At 40.1% G+C, this 12949-nt stretch overlaps 1 protein-coding gene across 1 annotated transcript in view; it reads left to right on the forward strand.

Moving 5' to 3' along the window:
• LOC122533217 (discoidin domain-containing receptor 2) overlaps positions 1-12949 on the forward strand; it is a gene marked incomplete at its 5' end in the record, with an annotated part of 90937 nt that overhangs the window by 59269 nt on the left and 18719 nt on the right. Inside the window, 3 exons of the mRNA XM_043662709.1 lie at positions 5767-5890; positions 8227-8378; positions 10321-10634. Of these exons, the coding sequence (XP_043518644.1) occupies positions 5767-5890; positions 8227-8378; positions 10321-10634 (590 nt within the window). The remainder of the gene's footprint in view (positions 1-5766; positions 5891-8226; positions 8379-10320; positions 10635-12949) is intronic.

Consider the following 12949-nt stretch of genomic DNA (forward strand, 5'->3'; position numbering starts at 1 on the left):
GATCCAGCGTAATTATTTTACGACGGGATATTGCTGCCCGATGGTGATAAAAAGCGGATGGAAAAAGAGGAGCAAATATTCCATAGTTTTGCATCAAAGGATATTGGACGTTCCTCTCGTCTATTTCTGGCCACGAGCGGACGCTAACGAGATTGGAACTTCCGAATGTTATTTAATCAAAGTCGTGGAAACTTTCGGAAAAAAGGTTATATTTTGAAAACGCCTGTAGACGTTGTTTTTAATCCAAAGTTAATTCAATATTCACCGTGTTGTGTAAGTTACAAAGTATTTTCAATTCGTTTAATTTTGCTTGGAAAGTCGCCAATTACATAATTTTCGATTATTCGAGATTTATTTTCATAATAAACTCGGTACGATTGTTAGTGACGCTCTCTCGGCATACGAACGAATAATAAGTTCGCTGGAACGGTTCGTTATAACCATAGAAGCTGATTACACGACGAGCGTCGATCGTCGTTATTATATTTCGCAAAGCTATATCGCGAAACGCTGAGGGCGGATCCGTAACGGAAGACGTTTCAGCGCCGCACCGACCACGATATTTTCCAATAAAAGCGTCTTCGGGTCAATCGAACGTATCCACGTTCACGAAAATGGTCAGGGATGTATCAATCGGAAGGGTCCTTTTGTGCGATCGATTGATATACTCGCAACCATCGCAAACACTGCCCGACCGGAAGGGAGCGTATTATCGTTCTGTCCACGATGCACAGCCTGATTTAGGGGAAGTAGTCGACGTTTTGGAAGACAGCAATATGACGATAACGGTCGTACATATTGATAAATGTTTCTTGCTTAATTTCAATTAATCGGCATTAACACCCTTTTCTCGATTCGATCGAGAGCTTTCCTATCAAATTTTAATTCGCATATTTTTAATTAATAGCACAATAATTTATTATATCATAACGTATATAATATGATAACATTTAAATTAATAATTATATTAATTTAATTAACGATAAATTAATTAATCATTATTAAATCAATTAATAATTAATAATTAACGTTACATAATTGTACATTAATATCAATTAAAAGAGTTCAATTCGAAAGTTTCCACTCGAAAAATTTTCAAAGCGACGGAAGGCATCGTAAACTACCATAAACAATTACTAGACAATGAATCTTCATGTATTTATATACAAGTATGAAATTGCATGAAATACTCGCGATATGAAAAAGCATGATAAAATATTTACCTTAGTTCTCTGCTTTTTTGTAATATTTAGCGTGTTAATCAATTTTTCACCATATTTCTACGTTTTTAATTATATTCTGCAAAATTCGCAGGAAAATCCACCGTTTGGTAATTACTTACGAGAGAGAGAGAGAGAGAGAGAGAGAGAGAGAGAGAGAGAGAGAGAGAAAACACGAGAAGCAAAGAATTGAATCGTTCCAATTTTAAATCGGGATACGCATTGAAACATTAAGCTCCTTGCCTGTTATTAAAAATATCAAGCTGAAAATTTCAAAAGCATATAATAATGTTTGATATAAGCAGGATGCAAGTGTATCGTTTAACGCGCGAGCGTAGGTTGCTGTCGCGTCGGCGAGCCGCTTTCTTTTTAATGCATGCGATTTCATTACGACGCGCGGCACGTTCGCGTTTTTAGCTTTTCGCGCGTATCAATCTGCACGTTTTCGTTAATGAAGTACGTCCGCGTTTGTAACAACGTTCCGAGTGAATAACGTGGGACAAGAACGATACACCGTTTTTAATGTTCGGCGTGTGTTGTTAATTTTCAGCATTGTGTGCGCCGGGGGATCACATTATTCAGTGTTATAAGTGGATTTAAAACGATGAAAAGAGCTTTCAGTAATGTTATTTGAATCGTTCCGCGTAAACATTTGGAATTACGGCCGTTGTTTGCGCGAGCTGAAATCGTTTCCTTTTTTCCCCTCCTCCTCGTTTCACTTTTCGAGACCTCTTCTCTTTTCACGCCTCACTTTCAACACTTCGATCGAGCGCGCGCATTTTAATAATTCCGTCCCAATTACATCCGTAACGAGAAATCACAAACTCTTTGGCGAATTAAATATATTCTACCAACAAAAACGTGCCTATTTGGAAAGAATTAAAGGAGAAAAAGAAAAAATGAGAGAAATAATCAACTTTGTTTGTCTCGCGATTTGACGATTGAACGCTCTTGAAATAAGTCACCGAATTGAGTCCCTGAATCGAATCAGAGGCGTGAAACTCTCCGCCAGGAGAGACCCTTTCGCCAGCGCGGCGGTGTTTATCGTGTAATTACTATTTTCAATTAACGAACGACGGCCGGGTTCGATTATTTTTCGCTTAAACGAAGATCAGTCGAAAATGCCGAGCGCTGATTGGTTTGCTCGTAATTAATTTTTCCGTCGTTGTATCAAATCATTGGCAACCGTCGATCATCGAGGGGCTCGTTCGCACGCCCCCAAAGATCCCCGCGTTGCCAATTATCCGCGTGTGCCCCTGGTCGTTTTCAACGATGAATATCCCAGTATCGTCGAGCAAACAAGCGGCCACTGTCGCGAAATTAACGGCGAAACCTCTGGCGACGATTCGTTCGGTAAAACAGCGTTTTACACGAAGCAACAGCAATCGAAATGGTTGACGAATTGTCTGTTTCTAACAATTTTTCATGTTCCGTTTCTAAACTTGACGTAGTTTTCAACTTTGGAGAAATGCAAGTAAATAAACAATGACCCGAAAGAACACAGCATTGTTTAACTCTGTTCATAAAAAAGCACGAAGCTGCTTGAAATCAAACAGCTTGAGTCGTTCGATCGTTGAACCGAAAATTGCCCAACGTGAACACTTCGCGCCAATTCCTTAAAATCAATGACACTTGAGAAGCAACGTGTACGCAAGGAGAAGTCTCAGCGTTCGAGTTGATCGCTGAGTACGATTACCAATCGACACCGCCTCGAATGTCTTGCAATAACCTTTCGAATGTCTGGCCATAAGGACGAAAGGAAGTGGCGACAAGACTTTGGATAGCTTTAGCGGGCCAAAGAGAGGCGTTAAGAAGATCTAGATGACAGGAAGGCGAGCAACGTGCCAGAAGGTGGAGAGGGGGGGGGGGGAAGAGGAGAGACCACGATCAGAGGCAGAGAGGGTGAAAGTAACGACGAGGAAACAGGAGAGGAGGACGAAAGACGAAGGAAGAAAGAGGGAGAGAAGTGGAAGAGAATCGGAGCAAAGAGATTCGAGTAGAATCTCGATGGCTAAGTGGTTATCTTATCTTAACGGCGGTGGCGCGGAGCATCTCGCCGAGTCTGACACCCTAACGCTTCCTAAACGGAAATTAACACCCCCTCCGCGACGCTGAAGGGTCGCAGTGCCCTTCTCGCCGAGTCGTCTCGTCTCGGTGACGTTCAGACGGAGGGCAAGGGAAACAAAAATCAATGGATATTATATCGTGATTCTTCAGAGAACCGAGAGCCCGACGCGGTCTCTACTTTCCTTATCGGCAAGGGAAGATGAAGCGTACGAGTACAGGGCGCGAAGGATTGTTTGTTATAGAGAGCGTTAATTTCCTGAGGTGGTGCCGTTGATCTAACCACGCGTTGACGAGTTCCTTTCTACAAGACCCGACGACGATACAACGATGATTGTTGAGGAAAATGGACATTTGCTCCTTCGCGAAAGTGTGTTGTTCGAAAGAGGTTTGTTAGTAGAAAAATTGACTGAATCTTAGGAATTGATTAGATTTTATTATTTGACGAATACCTTTTGTATTTATTTTTCTTTACTTTTAACATTTAACTTGATGTGTAATGGACCCTTCGAGATTTACGCCAACTGTAGGATATTTTTCTCAGTGGGCCGACGTTTAGTTTAGTTCTTGACGGACTAGTTTGAAATTGAAATTAGCATGCATTTAAGAATAACAAATTTAGAAAACGAAGTTTGTCCCTGATAAGTCGTTCAAGAAGAAATGGTAATCGAACTGGATCAGTGGTTGAGGAGAAATGGAACTCGAACCGAATCTTTTTACCTTTCGTGCGTTGTTTGTTTTTGGAAATTCGTTGTTTTAATGAATTATTGATTCGGACGAATGATTGATTACGAACGAATGAAACGACCCGAACGATCTCTCCTGATCCAATTTCCTCGGTCATCAGGGAGGACCGTGACTGATAATTACCCGATGATACGGTTAAATTTTATTCAGTAGAATTACGTGGCCCGATGAATACGTATCGATGCATTGTGTCGATAATTACGTCGTATGAAATTATTAGCAGCAGCGCGATACGTCGTGGTTTTGTGGTTCTTTCGCTCGTGACAGCACGCGTCAGAATTGAATTTTAACAGACGAAGCCATCTTCCATCTTTCGTAGCCTCTCTAATCAGAATTTCGTTCACCTTTGCAAGAAAAAAAGGATCTCAGTTGATTGCAGCTATATGATGCCACTATTGTTTGCTGTTTTTGTGTTGATGTATTGATGTGAAATCCGCATCTTAATCCGCAATGAGTAGATTATTCATCTTGGCTTAAAAATATCGTGTAATCTCCAATCGAATATTCATTGAAGCAGCAGACAGATGTTGCTAAAAAAAGATGATGTGGGTATAGAACATAAAAAGCGTGAGAAAAAACGAATGAAGGAGCACTGCCGCTTCGAATGAATTATGCATCGGGTATATTATAACACGAGAGTATCAGTTTGATGTGTAAATATGCAATGAGAATGTAAAAATGATGGTGAAAAAAATTCATGCAAATTTCGCTTGTGCCTCGAACGACTTTGTTTTCGATGATCTCGTTCCGTTCAACCACTTATGAATAACTTTGACTCGTGTAATCGTCGACTCTTACTACTTCACTCTCGTTCATAAATTATACATGCATGCACGAGAAACCATAGTGGTTGATTTATGTCACTTTTACGAGTAACTTTCGATTCCTTTAATGTTTTAATCGTAAATAGACGTGCGTGTATGAAGAATCACAATTGGTCCGCGTTATAGTTGATTTTTACTACTTGTACATATCACATACAGTTCTGTATTGTAAACTAGACATTAACACATTGTCGTAAATATAAATAAGCTACTTCCTCTGTCTGCTAAATTATATATAAATTACCGTAAAAATAATTTATGATTATTACAATATTAATTATTATTATTATCATAATATGTACAAATGCTGAGACTATGAATGATGCGTGTGTGAAAGTAAAGAAAGAAACTCGAGGATCAGTCAAATTATAATCATTTAATTCTAAATTTTCTTCATATAGCATATCTTTTAGTGTAATTTAATATTTTTCAACCCTTTGAATTTAGCTTGAAATTATCAAAAGTTTCAGTACTGAATGAGTAACGTGTAATAAATTAAAACATGTAGCTTTTTGACAAAAAAAAAAAAAAAAAACGAATTCATAAAATTCCCGCGAGGATTGGTGTCAAGTAACCGACAACTGGCAAACGAAACCCACGTAAGAATGTTACAACAAATAAGAATCGACAAGTGGAGAACATTCGTAATTATCGCGAGCTACACATAAGCAATCAGTCAATCCCTTCCCCTGTCGCGTGTCCACGAAACAAAAAGGACGTCCCGATGGGGACATGAATATTCGAAAATGCCGGCTGAGGGGGGGTGGGACCGGGGTGGCGGCGCCAAGTGACGGAAAGTTTCCGGTGGCGTATCGCTTTTAACCGCGCGCGCGATGTGTGTGTGTGTGTGTGTGTGTGTGTGTGCATAAATGTCAGGTGCATTAACGGGAACGCTCAATATTCGGCCGCAGGTCTCCGTGCAGGAGGAGGGCGAGGACAAGGGACCAATTTGCCCTCCGCTTCCGGCGCAGTACCACCCGGCCACCTACACCACGACGACACCGCAACTACACAAAACTATCACGGATTACAGCGGTTGGTAGCGACGTTAAGTGCGGCGCTTAAGCCTTTCGAATTCTGCGCGTGCATGCTCGGGCCGGGCCGATTTAAATTAATTCGGAACAGAGAGAGCCCGCCACTTCAGTTTGACGATTATCAACGGGCTCGTAGCACGGAATTGTTAACCGCTAACGCGTAGGATTGCGTCCCCCCTTCGTACGGCGAGCCTCAAAATTTTCGTAATATCCTAACGGAGCAACGGTTTCCAGCGAACGCGAGTTTAACCCCTTGTGATCGGGCCGATGAAATATGTTTACGAGGGGAGCCGATGCCTTCGCCCCCGCAAGTTCCGACGGACGTACAGGTGCACGAGATGGGATCGAAATTAATTCAGTTGTGAGGACGCATTGTGCGAGGCTGGTATGAAACGTTGACAAAGAGTGGTCGATTATTAAACATCCATTCGATTGAGAGTTTTTGATATCGAAAGTAATTCGTTGCAAATGTTTCGACGAAATGATAGATATTATTTCAAGATACTTTGAAAAATTAATTTATCTTGTCGGAATAGAATCAATGAATTTGTAATAGACGAATATTCTCAATGAATAACGAAAGTGTTCGGTGCTAGATATAATCTTTTAAAAAGTATCTCTTTTCAATTCACAGTATCAATGGTAAAGCGTATTTCACGTGTATCAGTTTATCGAATGAATTTCAAGAACAATTCTCAGTGAATGATTGAAGTGTTTGTTCTCTGAATGTAATCTTCAAAGCGTTAAAAGTAGTATTGTTTCACAATTTCAGTTTCCTGTTATTTTTGTTACTGATACATGCGTGAGAAATTTATTGGAGAAATGATAGACTTTATACAACGGTAATCAAACAGTTAAAATTGTCCTATCGTTAATTTCAATTCTGTCAGAATTTATATACTCGGAACTTATTGCAACGAGTTGAGACCTCTTTGTACCGCTGAAAGTAGACGATTTTACGGAAATTTCGCGGTGGTCTTGGTCAACGTTTCATCCCTTCGATATTTGTTAGTGCACAGTGTAATTCAATAGCGGGAAAACTTGAAACGAGTGGCTCCGCGTTACTGCGCATTATCGAGTTTGCGTTTGACTAAAATTACATAAAATCGGCGGCCGACTATGGCCATTGGTCGCAACGATAAACGCAACACCTACCCGTGATATGCGAGCATGCGGCGTTCGAATTAAATTGCGGCTTAATAACCGACGGATTATTATAGAGCTCATGGTACTTAAAGTTCGAGGCTTGCACGAGCGCAAATCACACACGAGCCTCGCCAGTTGCCGAGAAGCTCTTTAATTCGTTTTAATTTCTGCGCGAAAATTTCACCATTCTCACGCACACTTTTTCCTTGCTCCCTTGAAAATTTGCAGAAGCGAATGAAATTTCCGCGATGATTAGCACTCGTGCAAGGTTTCACAAGGCTATGGAAAAGGAATTCAACCGCACGAACGTTGTTTCACGGCGTCGTTCGAATAGTTGATCAATTATTTCGTTTCTTTCCATTCTGGCGACGGAACTGTTCCTCGAAACGCTATAAAATTACCACGAGAGCGAAATTAAAAATAAATCTCGTTCAATTAAGCGCGACCGGCAGCGCAGCGGAAACATAGTTCGCGATCGATTAACCACGCAAACCGCACGCTTGACTGTACTCGAGATAGATTTAAAGTAATTCCACTACGGTCCTCAAATTTTTATATTTCAATGCCATACGTTCATTGTCAGTTTGATGTGAAACTTAATCGAATTAATTTAACCTTCAAAAGACAATTTAACCTTCTGTACGAAGCATTTTGTTTGGCTGCAAGAGAAAATGGTTATTAGTTAAAGAAATTAAATTAAAAAAGATCGCTAATTGAAACTAGTAAACGATTTTTAATTAATTGTTAATTTACTCCAATTTCAAATCTGGTACTTTCATAATAACAATGTTGAAATGAAATATAAAACATTAAATACGTAACCTTTGAGTTACATAAGATTATATAGAGTTGAATTTAACAGAATTGTCTTCCGGTCATTGGAAGCCATCGTTTAAATAAAAAAAAAAAAAATCCACAAAGGGTAGAACGTTCTTACACAAGTAAAAAGACTACGACGATGCACGGTAAAAGAAAATGGGAGAAAACTCCCTCGAAAAAAAAGAAAGGAACGAAAGAGAAGAAATATAAAGCGAAAGGAAAGCGCTCGTTTGAAAGTTTCGAGGAACACGAAGGGGGAGAAGGTTGAAACGCGCCCGGTGTAATTTCTTTCGTGCACGGCGGCCATAGTGTCTCTCTAACTTTGTCAAAAAATTCTTTTTTCCTTTCCTTTCCGGTGGTATCGTCGGACAGGGATCACGGAGGTGCAGCCGGTTATTCCGCTGTTGCTGAACACGGCGATCAATCTTGCCAGGCCAATTCCGCCGGTTCAAGAATATCCATCTAATCCGCCACCCATACCGCCGCCACCGGAAAAGTATTACGCCAGCACGGAGATCTGTAAGGTGAGTATCAAAAATGTACGACAGACATGCGATCCGTGACGATTAGTCGTGGTCGCGAGGGGGCAGTTTTTCAGGGCGAGGGGTGGTGGATGGGTATTAATGCGGGTCACTTGCGCTTGAAACTATGTCAAACACCGGTTCGTGACTTCGGCATCTTACGTCGCCATCGTGGCAGGCTACTCGAATTGTTTCTCCTTTCACGAGCCTTGTCCAATGAATCCTCTTAACCCCTTACCTCGCCACTCTTTTTTTAATTTCTGAGGTTCTTCTTTTTTTAATTTCTAAGCATTACTTATCGAAATTGTAACATTAATCGAGAAGCTATTTAAGGTACAGAAGTTATATATAATTTTTATTTAGCAATGTGTGTTTGACCAATTTAAAAAGAAATAAAAATTCGAAATGGAATTTCACGAGTTTGCAATTTACTTATATCTCCTTTTGCAGATCGAAACTGTAATTTGTACCATGAGTACAGCTCGATTCGTCCGCCGTAGGTGAAAGGTCTTGCGACATTGATCTTTTGTTATATCTTGAGCCAAAATTGGTGAATGTGATTTAAAAATATATATTTTTTATATTGTTCCACGTATTTATCGTACAACGTTGTCCAATGCTAACCGACGGATTAAACTGTTTATTTATATTATTTAAAATACAGAACTGGGTTTTTTTTTTATTATACATAACAAACTAAAACTAACGTACATACATAGTAGAACAAAATCATACGTATGATCTGGAAACGAAACATTAGATTTAAAAAAATAACTTTGACTTCACTGGCGCACAGCTGCATGGAGAACAATGCAGAAAACAATATGACTGCGAAATGTATTTGCAGAGAATAAACTTGCTCATATTTATTGCCCATTCAAATGAAATGCTAATAACTCGGCGACTTTCCCTAATACATACACGTGGTCAGTTTATGTGTGACGTTTTCTTTCTCGTGGTAGACGAGGCAATTAGCGTCGTGATTTATTTCTTGTATTCCATTATTGCGTTCATTTTTTTCCCCGTTCTTCTTCTTCTTCTTCTTCTCTCACTTCCCCTTTCCTTTCTTTTTCCCCTCTTCTTTTCTTTTCTTTTCTTTTTTTTTAATTAGAACGTTTAAAGTTCGCCGTACAGCGTCCAACGGCGCGTGTTAAAACGCTCCGCGCGGAGAATAATGAAGCTTAATGGATGAAAAACAAGGGAACCAGAAAGGACTATCAATCATTACTAATGCGAGACCTCGGCGAGGAAACGTCTTACGAAAGCATACACTGATCACCGGCCGATAGGGTATGGTGATTATTGATCGCAGCTGACTTTAATTCACGCGCAGTTTAATTTCCTCGTACTCCCTTATCCTCGTTTTCGGACTCTACATTTTTCACGTTGTTTCAGCCTCAATTTTAGAATACCACAGTGTTGTTTCTCTTTCATCTATTTTTAAATAAAAAACTAATTAAATTTGCCTTGTCCAATAAGAGACTTAATTATTATATGTAACATATTGTATCGTATTCAAATTTTGCTACGATCTTATACTGTTTTTCAATTTCACTTCAGCTTCGACGATAGTTTCATAATATCTTCAGATTTGCAAAATTCCCGGAGGATGGAATAATTAAACGAAACTAAATGTACAATAGAATTTATTTTACAAAATAATATAATAATAGTACGATCTAAAGGATACAGCTAAAACTGTAGATATACATACACAGTGTCACGTCCAATTTATTTAATTTAATTAAACACAGCGAACATTAAATTACAAATAGAGCAGCCTCACGTGAAAAATCGTAATAAACGATTAAAATGATCGAGAATATATATGTCCCACTAATATCAAGCAGAAACATTGAATTTTCTCCTGAGAGAGATACCTGTTCCAAAGTAACACCGATGATGATCTGTCCGTGGTATTACCGTGTCTTGGTTTTTATTACAGAATTCGCTGCCACCGTTGCCACCGTCGCCGACACCGAGCACACCGCCGCCAATGAGCGCGAAAGCCTCCAGCAGCATGACAAGCTACAGTCCTGAGGATATGCTTACGGAGGAGGAAGACGAGGTGCCCGAGTGCATCTTAGACTTCCCCCGGGAGAAGCTCAACATCGTTGAAAACCTCGGCTGCGGATACTTCGGCGACGTTCACATTTGCGAGGTCGACAGGTTTCCTGGATACGACGAAGTTTTCCGGAACACCAGCAGCGACCTGGTGATCGTTAAGTCCCTGAGACCTGGATCCTCGGATGCGCTTAGGTAAGGGTCTTGTATTATCGAGCGGCCGTCGTCAAACCGCCCGTCACCCGGAAATTTCACGATACTAGGCGAATAATTTCGAAATAATCTCCCGATGGTATCTAAATTTTATATACATCTGATGAATATGTTTACGGATGAAGCAACAATTTTGTGGCTTGATACTGAAATCGATTGAGAAGTGTCAGAATGGCTCGTCACTTCGGCAAGACTTATTCAACTTATTGTTTATTTATTATTTATTTTGGTGGACGGAGATATACGATGCGCGAAACAATTATTAATATCGGGCAAAGGGAATTATTACGCAAGTGCTTGTTTAAATTTTCTGTACGAGAAACGTGAGATCAGTAACATTACATTAATGAGTTACCCTTAATTGTTTTCATTTCAATGAAAGAAATATCTCTGGCGCGGTAATTTCGAAAGTTTCTTCGAGAGAGAAAAAGGGGAATTCGCATAGGAAAGTTCACGAAAGAAAAGGGGAATTCGCATAGGAAATTTCACGAAAGGAATGTTTGATTGGGTATTATGAAAATAATTAGCAATCAGCTTGCGCGTATATTCTTCGAAGGAAATTCACGATGCCATAACTTTCGAAAAGAAATTCCGTTCGTTTCGGAATTTCGACGTTTCACGACTCGCGGCGTGGCGAGCTGGTTGAATACTCGGGTCGGAGACTGATTATCAAAATAAACGGTGGAAATTGTAGTTACTTTTCACGGCAGGAAGGCCCTCACCGGCATAAATTGAGTGCACGCGCGAAAATTGACAGGAAATTTTGGTATGACAGCCGGCGCAGAGGCACTGGTTTCGAAATGCATCCAGCTGCAGCACAATAAATTGCCGCCGTGTCAATAGCAGAGTAATAATTGAGTAATAGTTTGTCGCGTGTGGCGCGCGTAGAACTGTTGTTACATCGCGTGAATGAAAACAGCGTGTCGGAGGCTGTTATCGACAAACAAGCGAACGATCCTGCCCACTGCGCGCGTTTACTTTCCTCTCAAATAAAAAAAAAAAAACAAAAAAAAAACATAAAACGAAATTTAAAAAAAAAAGCAAAAGGAAAAAGGAGAAGGGACGAATGAAACGGAAGCAGGAAAATTATTATTTGCACGAAGGCAAATTCGCGTCTCGATTATGAATGAATCTCTCAGTTCATGTTCGTCGAGTATTCCTTTTCGTCACGATTTATCTTCGTCCGCGCTCGCAAACGAGATAAACAGAAGCGAAGGGAGCAATCGGCAATCAAAGGCAGCTGTACGTTCATAATTAAATTTGCCGATAGGAATGAATCGAACAACGCGTTATTACAGAGCATTGGTTTCAAGTCGCTGAATACGGTGAAATATACCGAGAATCATTAAGCGTTCGATATTTCACGCGTGGCCGAAAATATGGAAAGTATAGGATACACGATCGACAGAGAATTAGCTCGCTCGATTATAGACCTTTATTCTGTTTCGTTTGTTATCGGTATCGAGCGTGTTCTCGCTCGTTCTGGCGACCGTAGGAGCATCAGTGGCGGCCGGCTGACTCCGCGAAATATGGGGCATCGATAGAAAATTATCCCAATCGATTATTATTCAATGAGGGGGGGGGGGGCGCGTTAACGCGATAATTCGATAAACCTGGCGCAAAGTGATTTCGTACGTAATGACGTGGTCCGTGTATTAAGTTGCCGCGACGCGATAATGCAGAGAAGGTGTTTAAACGGTCAGTGACTGGCGCATAATCGAATAACTCGCCTGCTCGTGCCGTTGCTACTTTTCGCGACGGTTCGGCCTTTAACGACTCCTAAAACTGTCCGGCTCGTTGCTCGCGATTGACAATAGCCTGGCAATTTACCGTGCAGAAGTTTCCCTTTGACCCGGCGACGCCGCTCGAAACCACGGGGAAATTGTTTAAATCCAACCTGGTCGTCGTCCTCGTCGTTTTAATATAGTAATAGTTTGAACGTTTTTGAATGCATACAAAGCAGCCGGTGACTCGGTTAAATCGCGAGGTTTATTATCAAACAATTCTGCGCGTTGTTCTACTTTTGTATGATTTCGTGTTAATAGTACAATGCATGATAACATATATATATATATCACTTAATTTTATATTTAGCAAGACATTTAATTTTATATATAATTTTTTATATATATAGTCTGTACCAGGTACGCACTAATGTTTAATCACAACGATTTAACGCGTTCAAATTTTTATAATTTTGTTAGATGTATTCTAGCAATTAATTCATATCAGATTTTCGGATATTTACAGAATAAATCAGAACTTTCGGATATTTACAGCAATTAAATCTAACAGGT

The sequence above is a fragment of the Frieseomelitta varia genome, unplaced genomic scaffold, assembly GCF_011392965.1.
Source record: "Frieseomelitta varia isolate USP_RPSP 00005682 unplaced genomic scaffold, Fvar_1.2 scaffold_507, whole genome shotgun sequence".
Lineage (NCBI taxonomy): Eukaryota > Metazoa > Arthropoda > Insecta > Hymenoptera > Apidae > Frieseomelitta > Frieseomelitta varia.